Consider the following 24,339-nt stretch of genomic DNA (forward strand, 5'->3'; position numbering starts at 1 on the left):
CAGCACGGTTGGTGGTGCGTGACACCCCTCCCTGCCGATGGAGCCACCAGCACGTACCAGTTGCGCGTAGACAGTGTCTGTGACTCAGAGATAAGATGAAGTCATGTTATTTCTCGATCGGTTTAAAAACACGTCACTTGCCTCCGCGGCCCCATCCTCGGCCCGGCATCGGCCTCGCGCATGAGGTCAACGCTAAAACATCACTGCAAAACAGGGTCTCGGTCCAAACCTGGGGAAGATTAGGCCTGCAGGGTTGGGCCAGTTAGGAGCAGGGATAAATTAGGGGATCTCGGTGTAGCCTTTGCTCTTTCCTCCCCTCCCTGGAGGGCTGCACAGCTGCCTGTCCCAAGGTGGGGACCAGCCTCCTGGAGCTGCCGTATAAGCAGGGCCGGCAGCGATGCAGCTCCCGGGGCGCATACGGAGCTTGGCGGTGGAGCTGGAGGACGGACAAGTGTGGGGCGTCTACGGCAGCGGGGAGCTGCTGCATGGCCGGGTGCAGCTGGAGCTACGCGGCACGCTGCGGCTACGGGCGCTGGAGGTGTACGCTCACGGACGCGCCGTCACGCACTGGCTGGAGAGCCACAGCGTGGGGCTCAACACCGTCTACCATGACTACACAGCCTACCAGACCTTCCTGTACCGCCGCTGCCAGCTCATCCCCGGTAAGGCTGGAGGTATGGGGGTAGTTCTCTGCTCCAGGGCCTTGGGTTGGGACCCCCTTGGGCTGCAGGCATCCCCTCCGGGTGAACCTCTGCCCTGATGGGTGCTTGCCAACCCAAGCAGGGTTGTCCCTCTTGGACACCCTCTTTCTCACCTTTGCCGAGGGTTTCTCTGCTGCTGGTTTCTAGGAGGCTGCCTGCAAACTCAGAGCTGGTGAGCACGAAAAGAGTTGTGGCTTTTGTTCTGTTTGCACAGGGAAATGCAAATAGAAGTGTCTGTTCACAAGCGTGGAAAGGGCACTTAGTAGTTCAGCAAATATTTGTTTTCGGTTTCCTGATGCTGGGGCCGCATGCCCAGCTGTCAGGTTGCTTAGATCTACTGCAAGAGGACAAGCCACTTGAATTCTTTGTGTGGTTGGGATGAAATGATCCAGAGACGAGGGACACGGGACATCTCAGCTGTCCATCTGCTCATTAACTCTGTCTTTTCTTATGAAAGTGCATGTCTTTTAACCTCCCTTCCAATGAGTTGTACAGTCATGGCTCTGTGGCTTTTTTGTTTCCCTTTTCCCTGCTTCTGATGGCCTTGTTATTGCCTGTGACACGGTGCTATGGGCCGCCCAGCACTGGAAATGGCCGTAGGACTTCACTCATGCTGAGGGCATTTAATTGTGTCAGTGGCCAACTGCAACCCAGAAAGTGGTGCCAGCCCTAGCTGGCAAATGTAGAGGTTGCAGGAAGAAACTGGAGTGATTGGAAAGAGGACATGAGCTGCCTTCCCGGAGATGTTCTTGTCTCTGGACTGCACTGGGGGGGGGTCATATTTTCTATTTCTGGATGACTGTACCTTGTCATCTGCTCCAAACACCTGAATTACTCTGGAGTTTCTGTCTTTTGGCAGTGGCTCTTCCGTTCTGTGGCTAAGGATGGCCCCTTTGCAGCTGCAACTGTGCTAAGTGCCCCGATTACAATTAAGGACATGGGAGAAGCCCTTGACCTGAACTCCAGCAGAGAAGGTCCTGAGCATTTGGTCACTGCAGTGGTTGGATGGTGTCCGCATTAGCTATAAGGTTACAGGGTGAGTTTTATTCCCCATTATCCCCGCAGTGAATGTCTGTAGGGAAGCCACAAGCTGCTGCGAGCATGTTTGGATTTCGCTGCTGGGATTGTGTATGATAAAAGCCCCTGGAGCCATCTGGAGAAGGGCGCTTGGCCAGGGGCTGGAGGAATTGCACGAGCTGCTCGGCCTTGCCAGTGCTCCCTGCACTCCTGTAGCTTGGAGCTGATGGTTTCTGGCCCTTGCCTACAGCACGGGGCGAGTTGAACTGGGCTCCTTGGGGAGCAGAGAGCCTCGCCAGAACTTGTGGGCTGGGGTTTTATTGTCTCTGTCGATACGCGGATTCCTTTTCTGCTTTGTGAGAGGGACACGGGCACGTGATCGCAGGAGCGTTTTAAGGGAGTGAAGGCTGTGGGCTGCGGAGAAGCGCTGTTCCACAGCCAAAATTGCTTCCTTCGGATCCCGCTGGGTCCTGCTTTGCCCCACCGTCCCCAATGGCAGCATGAGGACCTTCCTGATGTCAGCTGGCGAGAAGCTGCTGAAAACGTGCCATCATCGGAAGGTCCCTGTGACTGCTCCCTTCTTGTTGCTTCTCGATGAGATCAACTGTGTCTGCGTGGTGTTTAAAAAATGCAGGTTTTGTCATGGTAACAAGGCAGTGCAGAGGAGGGAATCTAGGCAGAGATAAGAGCCCTCCCTTCTGCTCTCCCCTGAGCTGTGAGTTTATCTGCAGTTTCCTGGCAGGGTGGTAAGCGCTGGCACTGGGTTGCTGCGCCGTGGGACAAGAAAAAGGGTTAAAGAAAGATGTTCAGACTGCGTGGCAGGGCCATTAAATGTATATTGTGTAATCATCTTAGATAGGGAGCAGGAAGAGAGGAAAAGCTAGGGGTTTAATGGGCAAAGGCAAGGCAAGGAAGACCCTGGAGAGAGAGCCCTAGGAAACATAAATGCTTTTTGTGCAGTGATCCCTTCTGTCCGGGGGTCCTGCAGCACTTCCCAGAGGTGTAGGTCCTGCCCCGCTGAGAGGCAAAGCAAGCCGTTTTATTTTCCTGGAGACATCCAGGAGAGTTATGGCACTTGGGCTAAGAGCACACCAGGGCTCTTGTTCTGTTGTGGGGTAGCCCTTGATCAGTACCTTAATCCTCCTACATACGCAACACTCGCAAATCCGGCAGGGACGGAGTTTATTCCTCAAGCCGGGAGTGTGTGCTTGTGCAAGGCTCTGCGTTGTCCCATCTTGTCCCCGTATTGGGTCAGGGTAGAGCTGGTGACTTGCCTTTTTACCTCCTGCATCCCCCTCTCTCTGGCTTCCCAGGGACCCTTGTGTGGCTCCAGGGTCAGTGGGGAGAAGCCACCGGGTCCCAGCAGCAGGTGAGGGATGGAGAAGCCCCTTTGGAGCCGGGCAGGGGTGTCAGCTCCTGTTGGGACCGGCTTAAGCCTGGCCAGACTCTAGGTGGGGCTGAAGAGTTGGAGATCTTCCCTCCACCGAGCCTGGCCTGGGTTTTAGTTGGATTTGGGCACCCAGGAGCATTGCTGAATGGAAAACCCTTGGCTGTGGTCCCACAGCCCCTGCACCTGGAGATCCCAGGAGAGGGGAGAGACCCTCTCCCGACGCTGGGGTCCCAAAGAGGTGAGAGAGGGGCTTCGCACCCCGCGTGGAAGCAACGAGGGGTAGTAGCGGACATCTCGTGCGGCTGACGCTGGGAGGGAGGTTTGCAGAGATTCTCATCCCGTGGGCGAAGGCTGAGTCACGGGCTGAGGGCTGTGTGCCGAAAAGCGGGAGGAGGAAGGTGCCATGCACAGGATGGAGCTGCCTTGGGCCGGCCGAGGCTCCCACCCGTCTCGAGAGCCCCACCACCCCTAATGTCACGGTGCATCGCAACGGGGACACCAGGCACCTTCCCAGAGCTGGCGTCACCCGTTAACTCATGCTGTGATGTGCCTTTCTTCCTTCTTTCCCTCTCCCGTTGCTGTTGGGCTCCCTTTACAGCGTTTGGTATGATTCATGTTTTCTCGTGGCAGCAAATGGCCGTGCACATAAAATAAAACACGGTCCCCTTCCCTTGGGGAGGGAGAGAGACAATTCCAGTTAGGCTTTGGAGACAGCTAAAGCTTTGCAAGGCTTCAGCCCAGCTCATTTTCAGTGGCTGAGATCAACCCAATTCAGCACAGCAGGTCCTGCCCAGCATGGCTGGGAGCAACTCAAAAATCCTCAAAACTTTGGTGGCCAAATGCTGAGTAACATTTTTAATGCCTGTTTTGTCTTATCCCCAGCCCATGCCCGGGGTGGAGAGCTCTGGTGCTCTGCAAATGTGACAATCATGACTAAAGTGGAAGTTTCTAAAGCTGATTAACCCTTTGGGGGGGGCATAGACCCCTTTCTCCTCCTTTTTACAACTTCTCAGGGCGCTGCTAATGGTGATGTCCGCCCTGAGAATCACCAGTTCCCAGTTTTCATGCTTTTACCCCGGCTGAGCACCGGCAGCAGCAGATGCTGCCGACAGAGCAAGTCCCCATGCCGTGCCTGCCTATGCAGGTGTAATTTGTCGCTGGGTTTTGGAGCAGCATCACACAAACCCCAGTACGAGCTGGTAGAAAACCAGCGCTCGCCTAGTTAAAAAGCGCAGGGAAGATGTATTGCTCACTCTGTAATTGCACAAGCTGAATGGGAGCCAGTTCTTGATTTCTTAGAAATAAGCGAAGCGATGTCCCAGACCAGTTTTCCCTTCGTCGCCAGTTGGCCTGGCCGTGCCGCGCGAGGAGCCCAGATCCAGTTGCAGCCTGTTCCGACCCCTGGGAACGGCTCTTGGGAAAGGAAGGACGTGGATCCGCATGCGGCCCTCGGCCCTCGCCTGCGGGAACTGAAACCAAAGGGGCTGCTGCTCCGAGAGAGAAATCCCCCTGGCACAGCCGCTGGCTGTGACCCTGGGAATGAGGATTCTCTGGCCGGTGCCGAGGCTGTAGATGGGATGGGACTGCAGGATGGGAGCTGGAGGGGGTTTTGGGGGGGCACCAAGCAACACTGCAGCAGACAGGGGGTTATCCAGGGCAGGGCTGGAAGTGCTCAGCCCTGTGAACCGTCCCGCTCCCAGACCACCTTCCCATGGGCTGACGCCCCTTGGGATGTCTTGGTGGCGGCATCAGGGTCGCGGGGCAGCTGGAGGAGCTGGGGACCTGCACTGGGATGGGACCCATGCTAGCATGGGATCCATGCTGGGATGGGACACAGGCTGGGATGGGACACACACTGGCATGGGATCCACGGTGGGACTGGATCCATGCTGGGACTGGACCCACGGTGGGATGGGACCTATACTGGGATGGGACCCATGCTGGCGTGGGATCCACGGTGGGACGGGACCCATGGTGGGACTGAATCCATGCTGGGACTGGACCCACAGTGGGATGGGACCCATGCTGGGATGGGACCCACGCTGGCATGGGACTCATGCTGGGACAGGACCCATGGTGGGACTGGACCCACGGTGGGACGGGACTCACACTGGCATGGGACCCGTGCTGGGACGGGACCCACGCTGGGATGGAACCCCCGCTGGGACGGGACCCACAGTGGGACAGGACCCACAGTGGGACAGGACCCACAGTGGGATGGGACCCACAGTGGGACGGGACCCATGGTGGGACTGGACCCACGGTGGGACGGGACCCACGGTGGGACAGGACTCACACTGGCATGGGACCCGTGCTGGGACGGGACCCACGCTGGGATGGAACCCCCGCTGGGACGGGACCCACAGTGGGACAGGACCCACAGTGGGACAGGACCCACAGTGGGACGGGACCCACGCTGGGACGGGACCCATGCTGGGACGGGACCCACAGTGGGACAGGACCCACAGTGGGATGGGACCCACAGTGGGACGGGACCCATGGTGGGACGGGACCCACGGTGGGACTGGACCCACGGTGGGACAGGACTCACACTGGCATGGGACCCGTGCTGGGACGGGACCCTCGCTGGGACGGGACCCACGCTGGGACTGGACCCCCGCCGTGCCCGGTCCCCCTCTGGAGCACCCCCCACGCCCCCCAGCCGCCCCGGGAGCCCACGCCCGCAGCCCCCGGGGCCGGGAAGAGGCGGAGCCGGCCCGCACATGCTCTCTGCCTTGTTTTGCAGGGCCCCGGCGGGGCCGCCCCGGCCCGGCCCGTCCCGCCCCGGCGGGGCCGCCCCCGGGGCGCGCCGGGGACTTAAAGCGCGGCGGCGGTGGGCGGCGGCGGTAGGGAGGAAAAAAAGAAAGGCTGCTCGCCATGATCTTCGACCGCCTTAAACGGTTCTTCATCGTCCTGGAGGCGACGGAAGGGGACGACCCGGTGGCTTTTAGCCCCGGGCAAGCGGTCTCGGGCCGCGTGGTGCTGGAACTGGCGGCGGCGGCGCGGCTGGGAGCCCTGAGGCTACGGGCGATGGGCGCCGCCCGCGTTCACTGGACCGAGTCTCGCAGCGCCGGTTCCAGCACCGCTTACACGCAGAGCTACAGCGACCAGGTGGAGTTTCTCAGCCACCGCGACACGTTGCTGGCACCCCCAGGTACGGCAGACACCCACCCGCGGGGTGCTCCCCTGTGCCGGTCGGCTCCGAGAGCGGGGGTGCACCGGAGACCCCCGCGGGCTGAAATAACGGGGGGGTGTGGGGCAGCCTGGGGTGCTGCTGGGTGCTCCAGACACCCCAGCCGGCTGAAATCTGGGTGCCTTGGGACACCCCGGCTGCTGGGTGCATGACACCCCAACCAGCTAAAATCTGGGTGCCTTGGGACACCCCGGCTGCTGGGTGCACGACACCCCAGCCAGCTAAAATCTGGGTGCCTTGGGACACCCCGGCTGCTGGGTGCACAACGCCCCAGCCAGCTAAAATCTGGGTGCCTTGGGACACCCCGGCTGCTGGGTGCATGACACCCCAGCCAGCTGAAATCTGGGTGCCTTGGGACACCCCGGCTGCTGGGTGCACGACGCCCCAGCCAGCTAAAATCTGGGTGCCTTGGGACACCCCGGCTACTGGGTGCACGACGCCCCAGCCAGCTAAAATCTGGGTGCCTTGGGACACCCCGGCTGCTGGGTGCACGACACCCCAGCCAGCTAAAATCTGGGTGCCTTGGGACACCCCGGCTGCTGGGTGCCTTGGGACACCCCAGCCAGCTAAAATCTGGGTGCCTTGGGACACCCCAGCCAGCTGAAATCTGGGTCCCTTGGGACACCCCGGCTGCTGGGTGCACGACACCCCGACCAGCTGAAATCTGGGTGCGTGGGGAGCCTTAGGGTCTGGGCGCTCTGGGGACAGGGTGCATGGGTCCTCTGCAGATGCCTCAAATGCTGAGTGTACCCCGGGGTCCTGGGGTGTGCAGCCAGAGCCTGCTGCTCTGCAGGGCACCCCAGTTAGGGACTGGCTTCACACAAGACTCCCCCTTTTGCTGTGGGTGCTCTCCGGCAGGGAAGCGACGTTGGAAAACTCCTGTGGAGGTTCAGGAGCTTGCTTTGAGCCGGGGTGGGGGGGTTGGACTGGCTGGTCCCCAGAGGTCCCTTCCAACCCCAGTTGCTCTGTGCAATGCAGGCAGGATGGGGGTGCAAACCTTGGGGGGCACAAGGGGCTTGGCTAGCAGCCCCCCCCCCGCCCCCCGAGCTGCTCCTGGCTTGGCCGGGCACTTCTGGGCTCTCGCTCCGAAGCCACAGTGCAGGCTGGCTGCAGGATGAAGTGAGCCCACCTGGGGAAGCTGCCCAACTCTCCGAGGACGTGCCCCTGCGTTGTGCGTGCCTGGAGACACGTGGAAAGCAGACAGTGCCCGGCACCCACAGGACATGCCCGGCTCTCATGTCACAGCTGTGGTAGTGCTGCTGCAGTTAAACCCTGGCAGAAATATTCCTGTGCCGTTGTGCTGTTCTTTTGCTGCATACTGTACGTCTCCGCCACTGATTTGCCGAGGGAGGAAGTTCTGCAGGAGAGAGATAATAGTCTTAAATCTGTTTTGCCCACAGACAATGGTGAGGTCACCGTCCTGCAGGCAGGAAGGCACGAGTTCCCCTTCACCTTCCAGCTCCCCGAGTAAGTTGACTTTTTTGTTGGTGTTGTTGCCTTAATGCGAAGGGGGTGAGGAGCCACTTGGTGCGTGACACAGGTCCTGGGAGGGGGGACAGGGCACCTCAGAAATGAGATTCTTTCAGCAAAGCCATTCTAAATTGCTCGTTGCTTACACACAGGACCCTGGCTACCTCCTTCGAGGGAAAGCACGGCAGCATCCGCTACTGGGTGAAAGCCAAACTGCACAGACCCTGGTCAACAGTGAAGAAAGTGAAGAAGGAGTTCACTGTGATTGAACCCATCGACATCAACACGCCTGCGCTGCTGGTGAGCTCCCCCTGCTCCCTCTTGGGGCTGTGGCATCCAAAACTTCCCAGGAAGCCCACGGGGAAGGTGTCTGGCTCCCCTCTGGCATTACAATGCTGGCCTGATATCCAGAGGGAATATTAGCCCCCCTGTAACTTGTTCCCTCCAGCATTACCTGAACTGGGTAGAGGCCATCTGCAGTCTCTTAGTTCTTGGAAACTTTAAGGCATTGCAACAGTGTCTTGCATCAGATACCTAAGAAGTTGCTGATGCTCCCCGGCAGGTTCTCAGCACCAGGGAGGTGGTTGCTTTGAGTTTCATCCTTTCTTACTAAATAGCTTAAATATTTCCCTTTCTCCAGGCTCCCCAGGCAGGTGCTAAGGAGAAACTTGCTCGTGCCTGGTACTGCAATCGTGGCCAGGTTTCTGTGACTGCCAAGATTGACCGAAAAGGCTACACCCCCGGTGAGACGATGTGCTGGTGCCCTTGAACCTCTGCGGGCCCTGGGGTAGACCCCAGCGGGAGGGGCTTTGGGGTCACCGTGAGCCAGGCTCTTGACTTTTGGCACGAAATCAGTCAGAGAGCTTCAGTGTGTGCACCTGATGTGGGCAGCCTCCTCGGGACAGGCTTCTGCTAGATTAAACCTTGTGCCTACAGTGCCAGATAGTGTGACCAACTCTTGGTGATCCTATGCAGGAATTCCTTGAGGCAGGACCCAGCTCCATCTCCCTTCCTCCAACGTGTGCATCTGTTTTGGTAGGTGAGGTCATCCCTATCTTTGCCGAGATCGACAACTGCACAAGCCGAGCAGTGGTGCCCAAGGCGGCCATCATCCAGACTCAGACCTTCATCGCTCGAGGCACCAAGAAGCAGAAGAAGTCGGTGGTGACCAGCATCGTCGGTGACTCCATTGCAGCAGGGAAGCGGGAAGTGTGGCACGGGCGGGCGCTGAAGATCCCACCGGTGGGTCCGTCCATCCTCCAGTGCCGCATCATCCAGGTGGAATACTCCCTGAAGGTGAGGGACCTCGCGGGGAGCATTGCAGGCGGCTCCGCTCAGCATTGAGCCTTCCCCTTCTCACCAGAACCATGCTCATTGTGCCCACTTTGGGCCGGTGCAGAAATAGATTTGGGGGCTGGTGATTTGTATGAGGTCTTGGGTTCTCCCCATTACCCTGTTGCATGCTCTCCCCGTTGCCCCTCATGCACAGCACATGGGCTCGTGCAGGAGCATTTGCATCTCCCTTTGCAGCCTGCTGCAAGAATTCCCTCTTGGCCAGCTCGAGCCAGTGCTCTGGGGAGATATCTGTCCCTCCAGACTGGGAGAACACCAACAGCTAAGCTTCCCTGCTGTCTCTTGTCTCTGCAGGTTTGTGTGGATATTCCTGGGACATCCAAGCTGCTCCTTGAACTGCCGCTCGTCATCGGAACGATCCCGCTGCATCCGTTCGGGAGCCGCACATCCAGCGTCAGTAGCCAGTACAGTGTCAACCTGGACTGGCTGAGCACCATCCCGGAGCAGCCGGAGGGTGAGCGTCTCCCTCTCCTCGGGATCTGTCTCGGTGCTGCAAACCCCCCTGGTCAACCCGCTCTGGAGAGCGAGGGGCAGAGCAAGTTCTCAACCGTGCCTCTTGCTCCAGGACCAGCTTTTGCTTTTTTACTTAATTTTTTGGTTGGGGTGCTGCATCTCCTGGGTTCCTTTCCCAGGGAACTGGGAGGGTTTGGGAAAAGAGTGGATTTGAAGCCCTTTTACCTGCATGCCTCCCATTAATGGAGAGTGTTTCCTATTCCCTGATGGTTCTCTCCTCTCTTCAGCTCCCCCTGAATACTCGGCAGTAGTATCCAGCCCGGAGGCCGAGCAGAGCCTGGCTCCGCCGTGCCGCAGCGAACTTGGGGGCATCCTGGAAGGTCCCTTCTTCGCCTACATCCAGGAGTTTCGTTTCCGACCACCTCCGCTGTATTCGGAGGTAACAAATCCCCCTGGGCTGGGAGGGCTGGTGGAGGGGGCTGGGATGTACCCGCTGCCGAGGTTTTTGACTCTCAACTTGGTTTTGCAGATTGATCCAAACCCCCCTTCAGACAACATCCGTCCGCGCTGCATGACCTGTTGAGAGAAGCGCATCGGATGCTGTTGACAGCGTGGCGATCCCTTGGGATGAAAAGCTTGCACGCTTGCAGCACTTCGGTCTGGAAATGGGTATGCGGTGGCCGTGAGACCGGAGCTCCTGCAGCGCTGAGACCCCAGCCCCGCTCACTGCCCTCAACTCCTCTTGTCATGACTGTCCCACGGACCGACATCAAGCGTGGTGTTGTGGACTCGTGCGTGGTAGGAGAACGTGTGAGACCCCGCGGCGTGGAGTGGCTCCGTGTATAGTTGGGCAGGATGCGGAGGGTTAATAACTGCCCCAGGATTTGGGGGTTCAAAGCAGGGATATTTGCTCTCCCCTTGCCTGCAGTGGCCGTGCTCTGGCAACTCCTGTCATGGAAAACAGGAGCTTGGAGGTTTTTCTCAGGATTACTAGCAAATATTTTAATGTTGCTCAGATTCGAGTCCTGTGGTGATGCAGGTGCAGCCCTTCTTCTGCAGTAGCTCACCAGGATTGCGGTTCCCTAACAAAGCAAAAGGCCTTTTCTGGCCAGATGAAGCAGAGACTTTGTCCGCTGCTGATAATCTTTGCCATGAGCCTGGTGATGCCTGCAGGGAGAATGGTTTGAGCTAGTCTACCAAAACCGTAAAGGCTTCCATGGGCTGTTACCAGGGCAGAGGACTTGGGGGATGAATTTACCATCTGTGGCAGCGTTTTGGTGCCATTTACCAAGAACAGAAGGGCTGGTTCCTGTGTGTCAGCACCAAACCTGCACAACGTGCTGATGCCTCCCCCGTGACGGGGCTGGAACTGACCCCCAGACTGCGGTCGTACCACCACGGGGGTGCTGGAGCTGTGTGGCTCTGGCATCTCCCTGGTGGCCAAGGAGATGAGAAGGAAGCCCAGTCCGAGACTGGTGGCAGCCACAAAAGCTGATGGGAGATGTGGAGCTGAAATGAGTCCTTCAGGGCCAAAAGTCCTGCTCAGGACAGGCTTGATCCTGTGCCCGGAGAGGGGTCGGTGGCCCTGGCGCGGTGAGGACACAGCAGCAACCTGTGCCCACCAGTGTGGGAACCGGTGAGCCGGGTGTTGTAGCAAGGACCGCTCGAGCATAGGTGCCAGGAGCTGACCCCGCTCACTCCGGCATGACCTGAGCAGAGTTTGGGTGCTGAGGACCTTTGCATTCCCTCACTGAGACAATCCTGCCTGCGAGGCTGCTCGCTTCCCCACGCACAACCAAAGCCAAGCGTGCCTTAGCCTCTGTGCTGGGGCCGCGCTCTGCTCGCTGGGGATTGCTCAGATGATTTTTTTTTTTTGTATCTGTGAACACTTTTATAATGACCACTCTTGTCTCTATTCTTTTTGTACGACTTCTTGTTGGGGAATTTTTGTTTGAAATAAATTCTTTAAACCCAGATGTTGCTTGGATATTTTTCTGTTGCTCTCTTTCTCCTTCCCATTGCCTGGAGCCATGCAGCTCATGTGGCTGGCGAGCAGGAGTGATCCCTCCCCTCGCTTCATCGCCCTGCGGGCACCCAGCTCCACCCTGTGCCCAGATCTCACTCTACACTGGGATTAACTGGATTGATCCCCTGTGCTCGGAGCCCTGCTGCCCTGCCTGGATGTCAGGCTCCCCCAGTGAGTGCCGGGAGCAGTGCTCCATGCCGTGCCTCTGGCTCCTCCACCTCCGTACAGGTTTGGCCCTTTTCCCATCACCGATTTAGCAGGGCTGCAAGCGATCCTGTTGTATTTTTCCACGCTCGCTTCCTATTTGTGTCTGGGCTATCGGAGGACAGACATGCCTGGCAGGGACCCGGCAGGTCCAACCGGGAACCGGGACGCTCCCGCAGTGGCTTGGTCATTCTCAAGAAGGGTTGGGATCAGCCTCACGCTGTGCCGGCTGCGAACGGCTGCTGCCGTGCAGGAAGAGCAGGGAGGCTCCTTCACCTGCTTCCTTAGGTTGGGATTTGGGTTTTTAACAGCATTTCTGTGCTCCACATCTCTGCTGAGCACAGCAAATCTTGGCACGGGCAAAGCAAGGCTTGAGTCAGGGCTTAAGTTATGTCTTCCACAGACTGTGCTGTTTAAAAATATTGCCACTGGAATGTGATTTTTTTTTTTTTCCCTCCCCCCTGCTCTTTTTTTTTGTTGTTGTTTGCTGAGCTGCTCAGCGCTGCGGCTCTGTTGGAGCACGTGCTTCTGTGGTGGGCCAGGCGCTTGGCCGCAGCCCAGCGAGATAACTCGTCCCCGCGTTTGCCTGCAAGAACCCAGTGCTCGTGCAACCTTTATTCAAATCTGATTTTTCTTTGGCATCCCCAGCCACACTGAGTAATCTTCCTCGGAAGAGGATTAACCGGCCTCGCAGTGAATTTGTTTGCATCCTGGTTCGGGAAGATGCGTGCCCGGATCCACTGCTCGTGGTAGCAGCGGCCGGTGCTGCGTGGCTTCACGGTTTAGCCACACTGGGGCTTTTTCGGTGGCATCAGAGAGGGCATGAACCACAGATCCGCTGCAACCCCCCCTGGTTAAAGATGCCTCCGAAGGAAACCCTGTGATCAGCCCCCCCACCCCAGGGGGCCAGCATGCAGCCAACCTCCGCCGTGGCACGGCACAAGGGAGCCATTCTACGCCGGCAAACGCCGAGCGGCAGAGATGGCCGGGGGCCGCTGGTCAGACCCTGATCATCTGCCCCAGCTGCACAAGGGGCTGCTTATTCCCAAAGCCAGAGGGGGAGGCGAGCGGCCGAGCACCCCGTCCATCCCACTGTACTTTTCTGGGAAAGCACGTCACGCCGGGAGGGTGACAGCCACGGGACACGCTATGCCAGCCTGGGGATTCCAACGCTGGTGGGCACCGCTCCCAGTCCCCACATGGGAGGGATCTTTCCAGCACGAATTCTTGCAAATGCCTCCAGGTTTCTTCCTCGTAAAGCCGGACAGTAGTGCAGCGAGGCAGGGGGGGCACAGCCGGTCTGGGTCTCTTGCCAGCAAAGGGCTGTGCTCCTGAATCCCAGAGGGGGCTAAAAATACCTTGTCTGGATATTTGGAGCCGGGGGTGAGACCCAGACACACCCCCCCCCCCGGACAGTGCTTTTGCAACCACTGGTAGTGCTGCCAGTGCTCCCACCAACCTTCTGCTGTTTATCTTCCCCGGCTCCAAAGTCCTTACTGAACAGCCCGAGCTGTTCTCCTGTTTATTGGCACGGGGGGGGATTTGGGGCACGTGGGGTCTCCCTGGGGGTCTGCTGAACCCGGACAGCCACGTGCGGTGATGCCGGCCACGGCACGGAGACCCGAAGCCGGGCAGGAGATGTGTTACGCAATTACAGTGCTGGGAGTATTTATAGCTCTTGGCTCCGCGTGTTGGAAAATGCTTCCCAGACCACCCAGCAAAATCTGCTCCTTCTGAGGGGCATGGAAACGCGCACACACACCCCCACTCCCACCCCACTCGACCCCTCTCTCTTTTCCTTTTTGCCCTTCAGTCCCAAAAACGTGTGGGACCTCTCTACTCCAGGCACTGGGGTGCTGGGGTGCCAGGACCCCCCCCATTGCAGCTCGGAGCAGGGGCAGCAGCACATTGCAGGGGGCTGCTCCTTCTCCCCCAGCTCTCCCTGTCTCCGGTGGATGCTCAGTCCCGGCACAGCGGAACGGTGGTCTTCGCTCAAGGCTGTTGTCCTCTGGTGGAGGGTCAGTGGTGTGTGGGGGGTCAGTCAGAGCGGCCATGCTGTGGGGAGGGTGACACACGAAGCTCGTGGCCGTCCCGGCGCTGGCAGGGACAGAATGTGCCGGCGCCGGCGCAGCCTTGCAAGGGCCAGGGATTAGCTGCACGGCTGCTGCCTCCTGGCCCGGGCACCGGTCCAGCTCCCAAAACAAGAGCCGCCTTCCCCCATCCCAGCTGGGCTGAGCCCCGCAGGGTGCAGCTCGCCCTAGAACACCCACCATGGGGGCAGCAAGGGCTGGTCTTTTTGCAGGAGGGGTGGTCAGCCATGATAAATCTGGATTTTTGCCCAAATGGGGATGCCCCGCCCAGTCCCCGTGCTGGGGACAGGGTCGATGCACCATCCAGATTCAGCATCTTTGCAGCCGACAGGACGGTCACACGCCGGGGAGCAGAAAGTCGGTGCCGATTGGTGCTCAGGAGCATGGGGACCTGCTTGTCCCCAGATTACAGGACTCATGCTGTGCCAGGAGGTCCTGGAGCACCTCAGGGACACACATTCAGTCCCCTGCTTTGGTTTTGCTTCAACCTCCAGCACTGCAAAAGTACCAGGGCTGCAAATGGCACAGCTTAACCCTGGCAGCATTGCCAGGGTCCCCCTTCACGTGGCAGTGCCAGAGCTCTGCCGGGGCGCCGGGAAGCAGCCGTGCACCCTGACATGCCAGGGCGGCATCGCGGCCGTCCTCCGCCTGCTGACTCAGCCGCCTGTTTGCTGGAGCTGCTCCCACCCACGGAAACCGCAGGCAAAGTCCCCGCATCCCCGTGCTGGGGCTTTCCACGCCGGCTCAACAGGAATCGCAGCTTTTTCCCAGAGCAGTGACGGAGCCGGTGCAGGCAGCGAGCTCTTCCAGGCGCAGGGGAGGCTGCAGAGAAACCAGGGTCGGTTTATGCCAAAAATCAGGGTCTGGAGCAGCTGGATGGACACGTTTCATGTGCCATGTGTCCTGTCCCTGGCAGCATCATGGCGGTGCGAACGGGCATCACGGTGGTCACCGAGATGCCCCACAAGCCCCGATGGCAGTGGTGGGCGCTACCGGTGCCGGGTTTGCCACAGGGCCAGCTGATGCCACAGGCTGCCGGGAGCAAACCACCACCTTTATTCACTATATCAAACCCAACCTCTTGTTTTGGCGGGACTGACCTCCCCCGTTTGGGGTCCCTCGCTGTGAGGCTGCCCGGCCTCTCACGCGGTCACCGCTCCCTCCCTTGGGCAATGGAAAATTTTTTATGACATTTTGACTTTTATCCAGTTGTTTGGGAGCAAGGAAGGAGCCGGGCGCCGCGCACAAACATGTCTATGTATAAACAGCAGAGACTGCGCGGGAGGATGGAGCTGCCGGTGCTGGCTGCCAGCAGGGACCCTCCCCACCGAGCTGGGTGTCCCCGCTCCTACCGGGACCCAGAGCCATCCCCATGCGGACGCAAATATTTTGGCTTTCTTCAAAAAAACAACAACACTAAAAAAATCCCCCTCCCGAGTCATCGGACGGCAGCGCGTGATGTGTTGGCACACAAACAGGGCCCGTGGGGACGGTGCTGGCCCGGCTTGGGGCCACGGCACGGCTCCCACGCCGGCACGGGCTGGGATTTACGGGTCACACGGACGTGCCCTGTACCAGGGACGTGGCACGATGGGACTTTGCTCCCAGCATCGCTCCCCACAGTGACCGCGTTTGCCGTCGCTCCCGGCCGCTGCTTCGCAAATCACGCGGAAAACTCCGTCCTGTGCGCGGTGCCTGTCCCCTGCCACGTCTCGGGGGAACGCGGCGCGGCGGCATCCCGTGCCCCGACCACCGCATCTCCCTGTGACTAAAACCTTGCTCGCGCGGGGAATCTGGCACCAGGGAGGACGTGAGCGTGCCGGTGGGGACACAGCCGTCCCCTGCCGAAAGGCAAGGACTGGGGGGGCTGTCACCCCTGCTGCTCCCCGTCCCCCACCATCTCACCCCGCTCCCAGGGCAGCTCCTGAATGGGGCAACCCTGGCAAACCCTATGGCTCCGGTCATCCCCATCTGCTCCCCAATCTCAAAATCTCCACAAATAGGGTCATGCTCCTTTTTTCTTCCCCTTTTCCCCCCACCCCTGCAAGAAGCAGCAGTTTTGATCTGGTTTCAGAAAAAAAAACCTTGAGCCAAACCCAGTTTAGAGGCAAAGAAGGCTCCGAGCCAGCTTGCATAGACACCCGTACATCACCAGGAGCTTGCAATTAAACCCCCTCCCCATTTACCAACCTCGTTAGCAAGCCTGCACCCAATTACTTTTAAATGCAAGGATTTATATGAAGCAGGGAAAGGGATTTTTCTGTTAAGCAGCTGTGTAAATGCCACCGTATCCCGGCACTGCGATGGAGACAGCGATAGCCTGGGGGGTCCCAGCCGGTTGGAGGTGGCTGGGGCTCCACTAAACAGTCCTGGGGGGCCCCAAGCCGGTTCGCTCTGCTTTCCCGGCGGTTTTGTATGTGAAAAAATGAGGGAAAGTCAATCTGCTTGCAAAGAGCTAGTAAACACCAGGAGAGCAGATTTAAGGCGGGGGGGGGGGCTATTGCTCTTGGTCCTGTGTTTATTGCCGCAAAGCTCAGCTGGTTGCTCGCTCCGGGATCAGCCCTTTCCCTGCATGCACAGATGGGGATTTGCTGCAAAAATGGGATTTTTGGGGGGTTCTCTGGTTCCTACCAAGCCAGCTATCCTTAGCTCAACCCCCGGCTGCCCGCTTGAGCAAAATATGTTTACGCTGCAAACCTCTGGACGGCTCCGCTGCCAAGCGGGCAGGGGAATGCGTGTGTGCCGATAAGGGCGCCGCGTCCTTTCCTTCCAGATCACCCGATAGCCGGGGAAGCGCGTGGAGGCAGCCGCCTGGCTCCCGACACTCTTGTTTTAGGATTTATTTTATTATTATTATAACGTTCTGGTTGGAAAAAAAAAATAATAAGTCAATAGCTGTGGCTTTGCTGTACCAGGCTGCTGCCAAAGCCTGGAAAGCTTCGGCCGTGCCAGAGGCTGAGCTGCCCCTGGGGCTGCCGGCCCTGAGAGCAGCCATCCGAAAACATTAAAACTGCAGAAAGAAAATATTTCCTGCCATCACCCAGGCGTTTCTCGCATGGCAGAGGGAGAAGATGGTTTCTAACCGCTTCTCCCAGCTCGTGTGCTGGGGCACACAGCATCCTGGTGGGATTTTTGCAGGGATCTGAGCATCCAGTGCAGCCCCACAGGGGATGGGGCAGCTCCGAGCCCCTCTCAGTGGGTAAAAAAAACCATTAAATACTCAATTTTGATGCTGCTTCAAGTCATTTTCCATTCTTGGGTTTGGAAATAACACTCTCCCGGGTGAAGTTGTTGCAGCAAAGCGAGCTCAGCTGGACGCGAGCAGGAAAGAGCCGGGGGTGCTGGGTGGCCGCGGACCCTGTTTGCAAAGTAGAACTGCAGTTGTTGTTGTGACACCCGTATGGTTGCGAAATACCGGCGCTGAAATACCCCTGACTTTCAAAACAAGCCGAACTCAGCTGTGGCCAGCGGCCGTCTGTCCAGCTGTGGCCGACTGTCCAGCTGTGGTCCCTGCAGCCCCTTCCTCGCTGCACGGGCACAGCTGGGATGCCTGTGCCAGTGATGCTTGGGGCGTTTTTTTGGAGGGGAAGAACTCCAAAAGCTTTTCTTAGGGAGGAAAAACAAAAATTCCCCAGCTGCAGAGGTTTTTCTACACTGAGGATCTGCAGGGCATCTCGGCCATGGGGGTTTGGCAAGGCTGGGGGCAGGGGAGTGATGAGTGCGATACAGCCCTTAAATTCTGCTTAAAGAATAAAATAATAATAATAATAATAAAATATCCTAGGGATCAGTTTGTTTGCTTAGAGATTAAGTCAAAGCAGCTCCTGAATGGTCACCTAATCCCCCCGGGAGCGGTGGCATTGTGTAGGTGGTGGCAGCGGTGGCTTTTTGCCCGGTAAATAATCCTCCTCCCTGCCACGGCTTGTGGTCGGGCTGGGCTCAACCACCTCGCTGGCATCGGATCTTCTCTGGGCTGAGGCTCGGGGAGGGAGAAAGGGCTGCGAGAGGGACAGACAGACGAGGGAAGGGGCTGCAAGAGGGACGGATGGAGGAGGGAAGGGGCTGCGAGAAGGGCAGACAAGGGAAGGGGTTGCAGGGTTGTAAACTTCTCAGCTGCCTGTGCTAAAATCAGGCTGTTGTTCTGCAGGGCTGTGTTTCCCCGAGGCTGAGAAACAGGTTAAACTCCTCAATCCGGGAGCAAAATCCCAGCCCGGACCCTCAGGGATGGACCTCACCTTGCCTGGGGGCTTGGACCCCCCAAGAGCTGATGTTGCTGGGGCCACAGCAAAGCCCTCTGGCTATTTTATGGTTTTCCTCCTGTGCTAGTGAGCTTGTATCCCCCAAAATCAGGGAGCCCAAAGCAAATCCCCAGGCTCCGAGCATCTTTCCGCAGCTCCGGCTGGCTGCACTGCGTGCTTTCTTGGGATGCAGCACTGAATTTTCTGCTTAGCAAGAGCAAGCAGAGGCAGTGGGGGGGGGGGTGGGTAAATCCACCCGTGTGTGTCCCTGGTGCCCTTTGTTTTTGGGGACACGTCGCCAGGACCCTGTGGGAATAGGGAGGGAATAGGAGGAGGGATGCTCAGCCCTGGCCCCAGCAAATGGCACCTTCACCCCCGGCATTTGGGCAGCGCTGGCACCAGCGGGTGTAAACAGCTGTACGGAAATAGTCAGCCTATCAGGCAATATAAAAAGGCATTGTGGGACATAATCAGATAGCCCCTAAAAATAAAAGGCAGCGGGTCTTAAATTAGCTTCTTGTAAAGGTGTTGGGGGATGTGCATGGAGATGGCTGGGCTGCTCCGCTCTGCTCACCCGGGAAGACCCCAAAGCTGAGGGGGGACCCCATGGCTCAGGGTACCTTTGGGATCGATGCCGATCCGGCCGCGCTTCTGCCATCCCCCTGCCCTGGGCTGAGTATTTTTTTTTTTTTTTTTTCACCGTTGCGATGGTTTTTTGCTGCTTACCCCAGAGCTGTCCTAGAAGGAGTCCCTCACTCGGTGTAATGAGTTGCCCGTTCTCAGGCTGTGAGTGGTGGTGTAACCGGGTGTAGCCGATGGCCTGCGGCACGTCTGGATCCTGGACGGGGTCGGAGCTGGACGGAGGAGCTGGGAAGGTCACGTCCTGGCTGCGAAAGCTGGCCCAGCAGCTGTCCTTGGGTCACTGGGCTGAGAGCGGTTCCCGGAGACTCATTTGGAAAACAGTCCTGTGAAATTTAAACTAATTAGAAAAGTCCTGAGCCAGTCGCTTGCACTAATTGGCAAGGCTGACTTAATTAGTTTTCCCCGGCACGTTGCCTGCGGGCTCTGCGTGGCACAGTGTTCCCAGCAGAGCACCGGCCAACTCGGGACACGTGTGGGAAAGGATGCATGGGGTTGCCGGTGGGGATGGGGCCATCCCCAAAGGCATCGGGGGGGGACATGAGCGGCACCACGGGTGGGATGGATCCGCAGGAGGTGACCCCACTGGGGCGATGGGGGGTGTCTCCAATCCCCCCCCCTCCCCTCCCTGGGGTGTTTTTAATGCAGCAGTCGGGACCGGCTGTCCCGGCATGAACTTCTTCCATGGACAAGAATGATTAACTGGTGGCGGCGCTGGCCCCGAGCCGGGCAATGTGTTTACCGCTGCCGCCCAACCGTGCTGAGCCGTGACGCCAGCGTTTCTTCCTTCGCCGCTCCGGCCCCAAAAACAGGCTGTAAACAAGGGCCGGCACTGAAACCCAAGCGCGCGCTCATGCCGAGCCGGTAACCGAATACTTCCTCCGCACGTGGCTGGCCCAGTGCGCTCCGACGGCAAACGCGGCATCGCCCAAATCTCAGTAAAAAAATCCTTAAATCTGATCTCTCTGGCTGGGTTTCTGGGGCCAGGAGGATGCCGGATGGCCGGCTTTCAGCCCATCCCCAAGGGATTTGGGGTGTCGGAGAGCAAGGAGGGAGGCTGCCGGCGACGCAGGGGCCCGTGGGGTGATGCCTGGCGGCGTGGCGGGGAGGGAAAGATGGATTTGCTCTGCCGGGAGGTGGGGAAGCACCGTGGGGACGCGGGGCTGGTGCCACCTCGTGGCTCCGCCGGCAGCCGAGACGCCCTGGCCGTGCGGTGCCGGACACCGGTGGGCACGACGGCGGTGGGCACGGCGGTGGGGTGTCCTGCGTGCGCACAACCAGCCGGGACCCCCAGCCATGGGAATGACACCATTGCGACCATTCCCGGAGCGTTGGGAAAGGCCATAAATCCCAACCCACCCACGGTTGGTGGAGGGCGCGTGGGGGGAACATGCCAAAACGCAGCCATGTGATGCCCCAGTCGTGCTCCCCCCCCCCCCCCGGTGCATTATCTCCAGTCGGCATCGGCGTGGTTTCCGCCTGTGCGTGCCGGTGCTGCAAGCGTCGTTTTGGTGAAATCCCTTGCAAAACACGACTGGGGCTAAAAGCAGCAGCAACGGGGCCCAGCCATACGCCGGCGGCTGCGGCGGAGGCACCGCGACTGCGCTGGCACAGCCTTTCCCCGGACTTCCCCGTGCTACTAACCCCATTTATATATATATATATTTTTTTTTTCCTTTTTATTTTTTGCACTCTCAGCAAGTGAACGCTGACACCTCCGGCCCCTGCGCGCAGGGCAGACAAAACCACAAACCACTCTTCATCTTCAGCAGCATCTCCGGTTCTGCCCCAGATAAAGCCCGAGGCGGCGGCACGGCCCCACACCGGGGGTGCTGGGGGGGGCCCTGCCTGTCCCGGGTCACCCCCAGTCCCAGCCCCGCTGCCTGGCTGCATCCTCCGCAGCGCCGTGGATTGGTCTCGACTCTAAATCCTTGCTGTAATCTGCCTGGTCAGGCAAGGGAAGCCATCTCAGCCCTGCTGCTTCGTGCATTTATTTTAAATTTTTTTGTCTTTGCGTTTATTTTTTATTTGTGCATCTTTTTAATTTTTTGCAAATATTTTAGTTTTGCACTTTTTAAAATTTTTTGCACGTTTTTCATTTTTGCCCATTTTTAATTTTTTTCCCCCATTTTTTGCCAGTATTTTGTGGTGTTTGGTGCTGAGGCTGTTTGTGCCCCCATCCTGCCGGGGTGATGCTGCCCCCAGCTGCGGCAGGAGAGCAGGAGGCAGCCGGCCGGGATGAAGCTCTGCCTCTCCTCCCGATCCGGCCAAGGAAATAACCCTCAGCCCCGTCGGGATTCTGCAACCACCTTCCCTCGTTATTTATCGTCAGTGAAAGGTTGAGGCTGGGAAGTGCGTGGCCAGATCCTGGCCCTACGCAGCACTGTATCCGGAGGCATCGCCTTCTGTGTCCTGGAAACCAGAAAACCCTCTGAAAGTGCCGGTGCGACCATGAACCCACGGGGTGGGTGCTCGGCATCCCACGTGGGTGCTCGGCATCCCGTGGGACCCCCCCCTCCTGCCATCCATCCCCTCTGCCCCAGCCTGGTGTTGGCTACAGCACCAACTTCTCCAGCGATGGGTCCCATCCTTCCTCGTCCCTGATGATGATGGGTTTGTCGGAGATGAGCAGGGCGATGGGGACCGGCGGTTGGCGCAGCCCCCGCCTTCCATCCTCTTCCTCCTCCTCTTCATCCTCCTCCTCGCCCGGTGGGTAGCCGGTGCAGCTGGTGCTGCCAGGCGGCAGAAATCCCTCCGGGCTCAGCACCTCCTGCCTGCGGTAGGTAAATGGCAGCTCCTTCTCGCAGCCCAGCGGGCACAACACTGCCAGTTTGTCGGCCACGGGGCCGGGCTGCGGCGTGCCGGGCCATGTGCCGGTGTCGGTGGTCTTCTTGCCGGGATTTGGCTCCAGTAGCAGCAGCTCAGCCGGGCTGAATCTCTCCGAGGGCTCCAGGAAGGTTGGCCGGGGCTGGCCCTAAGGGTCGGATGCGTTTGGGGTGGGAAGGTCCCATGCCGGGACCGGGCACGGGTACCTGCCGGGGTGCAGGATCCGGCCCCTCCTGCACCTTGCATCTCACCTGGCTCATTTCGCTGGTGGAGAACTGGATGGCTTTGCTGCCCACGGGTTTGGGCAGGGGTGGGAAGAGGAGGCGGCGAGCCCTGGGGAGGGGGGGTGGTTGGTGAGGGGGTGGATGATGGGGAAGGTTAGAGGGGGGGGGCGGCCAGAGCAGGGTGGGGGTGAGGGTGCTGGCGTCACCTCTTTTTGCTCAGCTGGTAGATGGTGGCCACGGCGGGGAGAGTGAGCGAGATGCCCAGGTACTTCAGGTTGGATCTCCATGCTGCTCCTTGAGGACCTGGGGACGGGCACGGCTGGGTGGTGGCATTTCAGTCCCCAGCACCCCGTGTGGGACACGGGAGCTGTTCTGGGATGAGGGTGAGCACCCCACAGAGAGCACCCCACAGGGACCGGGGAGGGGATGGGGTCTCCAAGCCATTACCCAGTGCCTTGGTCTGGAAGTGCCACCAAGGACGGCAGGTCCCCCCGCTCTCTGCCGTCACCTCCCAAACGCCCACCCTGTAGGCTGTGCCGGGCCGTAGGTTTTGGAGGGTGTAGTGCGATGCCGTGGTGTTCGCTTCGCCGTCTGGGCAAACGACAACGAGCAGGCAATAGTCCGGCAGCTGCCTGCAGGTTAAAGGCAGCCCCCTCCTCCTGCCCCACGGGGATGGGGGGGGGTCCCACTCACAGGTCACGTTGTCCCCCTCGGCCGCGTGGCAGATGAGATACTTGGCCAGCGCCCCGGGACAGGCGGCACGGGGGGACGGGGTCCACCAGAGGATGACGGCGGTGGCATCCCCGGTGCTGGTGTTGATGCGGATGGGCAAGGCCAATGAGGCTGCATGTGATGGTGAGGGGGTGCAAAAAAAAAAAAAAAAAAAGAGGGAGCATTTCAGGAATCCCCCTTTTTGCGGTTAAACCGGGCGCAGATGCTCCGTGTTTCCTTACGTACTGTTGCCGGCATAGCGGTGCTCCAGGACGAAGGTGGACCAGCCCCGTGCCGGGTCCCGGCTGTGCACGGCGAGGCGGTAACACACCGGTGCTTCCAGTGCTCCTGGGGCAGGAACCGGGGAAGCCGGTTAAATCTCCGCCAGGCTCCAGCCCCAGGTGAAGGGGACAGGACAGGGGCTCAGGGCGCTCCCTTGCCTCTCTCCGTGTGGATGCTCTTGGCAGGGAAATCCCGTTGGATGCAAACACCCTGTTTCGGGGTTCCTGGCAGCGGCTGCTGCTCGAAGCAGTAGACAAAGTCGGGGCTTTGTACTTCCCACCGCACCGACACGGTGCTGCCGGCCACGCTGACGTCCTTGAAGCCGAGATCTGGGATGAAACAGGGGCGTGTGAGGGATGGTTGGGAAAATAACACCCTCGAGGCTGCCGGAGAGCTCGGTCCGTCTGCTGGGCAGATACCTGCACGCTGCTCTGCCGGCACACGGAGCTGCCGCGCTGGCCCTGGCCCGGCAGCGTTGGCCGCCGTCAGTAGGATTTCATACTCGGCCCCGGAGAGGGTGAAGTTGTGCGCTGTCACCTCCGTCCCCAGCACCACGGTGTCATTCTTGGCCGGCTCGGCGCAGTGGCACGCCGGCATGAAGGCGCGCAGGGTGTAGGTGACATTCCCTTGCTCCTTGGGGGCTCGCTGGGGGAGGGAGAAGGGACGGCTCGGGGGATGAAATGGTGGGGGGACACCCAGGAGTGTCCCCGGGGGATGCCGCCGTACCTGCCAGCCCAGGCTCAGCACCCTCTGCCCGTCTCTCCCCAGTTTTCCCAGCTGGTAGCTCAGTACTGGACTCGCCAGGATTTCTGCAAAAGGAATGAGCCCGGCTGGGCTGTCGGCATTTTCGGGAGCTGTTGGGATCCCACCCGCCTCCTCTCCTCTTCCTCACCCTCGGGAACGAAGATGGAGCTGCTCCAGTTGCTCCAGTAGCTGCTCCAGTGGGGGAGCTTGTGCCGGAGCTGGACCTTGAAGGCGCCATCCTGCCCGAGGGTGCAGGTCACTGGAGCGGGGTGGCAGGGTCAGGCGGGGGGTGACACCCCCTTTCACCCAGCTTTTGGCCATCATGGGGTGCTGGGGGGGAGTGCAGGGCAAAGCCCCCCTGCCAGGACCCGGGGGCACCCCCAGGAGATGCTCATCCCCCGCATCCCCACAGGCTAAACCAACCTGAGTCATCCTCATCCGTCACCGTCTCGCATGTCACCTGCGGAGAGAACCGGGGACAGAGGCACCCAGCCAGTAAAACCAGTATGCTACTGGGACATGAGACGCTGCCCTGTGTCCCCCAAACATCCCAGGGGCTGGGAGAGCCAAATGGGGTGCAGGGGACATGGTGGCCAGGACGGTCCCCTTGGCCAGGGTACCACGGATTTGGCCCTGGGACACCCCTGGCAGTAATCGAGAGGGGTGGGGGGGATCCCTGGCTGCGGGGGGTTTCGCTGGGGACAAGCATCCAGATTTCATCCATCGTCATCATTAGTATAATCCAGGGTTTTGCCTGTGTAATCCCCGTGAATCGCGG

General features: G+C 59.4%; 3 protein-coding genes across 4 annotated transcripts; 1 reads left to right on the plus strand and 2 right to left on the minus strand.

The window, feature by feature from the left end:
• Positions 1–167: 167 nt before the first annotated feature.
• ARRDC2 (arrestin domain containing 2) lies at positions 168–11,551 on the plus strand. 2 transcript variants are annotated; one of them, XM_069790371.1, is made up of 8 exons: positions 168–662; positions 7,702–7,768; positions 7,924–8,071; positions 8,412–8,514; positions 8,811–9,067; positions 9,419–9,578; positions 9,865–10,016; positions 10,107–11,551. In XM_069790371.1, the coding sequence occupies exons 1-8, from the start codon at positions 398–400 to the stop codon at positions 10,158–10,160; spliced, it is 1,206 nt and encodes a 401-aa protein (XP_069646472.1). In that variant the 5' UTR covers positions 168–397; the 3' UTR covers positions 10,161–11,551. The 2 variants fall into 2 exon arrangements, with proteins under 2 accessions (XP_069646472.1, XP_069646471.1); XM_069790370.1 differs by lacking the exon at positions 168–662 and adding an exon at positions 5,939–6,262.
• Positions 11,552–13,881: 2,330 nt separating this feature from the next.
• On the minus strand, positions 13,882–22,905 carry LOC138686632 (interleukin-12 receptor subunit beta-1-like; the record flags this gene model as incomplete). Its single annotated transcript, XM_069790734.1, has 7 exons — positions 13,882–17,255; positions 18,862–21,748; positions 21,852–21,933; positions 22,031–22,127; positions 22,272–22,415; positions 22,518–22,667; positions 22,782–22,905. Coding segments are annotated over 6 exons (1,017 nt in total), but the record flags the coding sequence as incomplete, so codon positions are not given.
• Positions 22,879–24,285, minus strand: IL12RB1 (interleukin 12 receptor subunit beta 1). The gene is made up of 5 exons (XM_069790735.1): positions 23,985–24,285; positions 23,710–23,820; positions 23,544–23,626; positions 23,237–23,462; positions 22,879–23,146 (listed from the first exon to the last, which is right to left on the minus strand). Exons 1-5 carry the CDS (start codon positions 24,283–24,285, stop codon positions 22,959–22,961), a joined length of 909 nt encoding a protein of 302 aa, XP_069646836.1. The 3' UTR covers positions 22,879–22,958.
• Between the last annotated feature and the right edge of the window lie 54 nt (positions 24,286–24,339).

This window comes from Haliaeetus albicilla, chromosome 8, assembly GCF_947461875.1.
Source record: "Haliaeetus albicilla chromosome 8, bHalAlb1.1, whole genome shotgun sequence".
Classification (NCBI taxonomy): Eukaryota; Metazoa; Chordata; class Aves; order Accipitriformes; family Accipitridae; genus Haliaeetus; species Haliaeetus albicilla.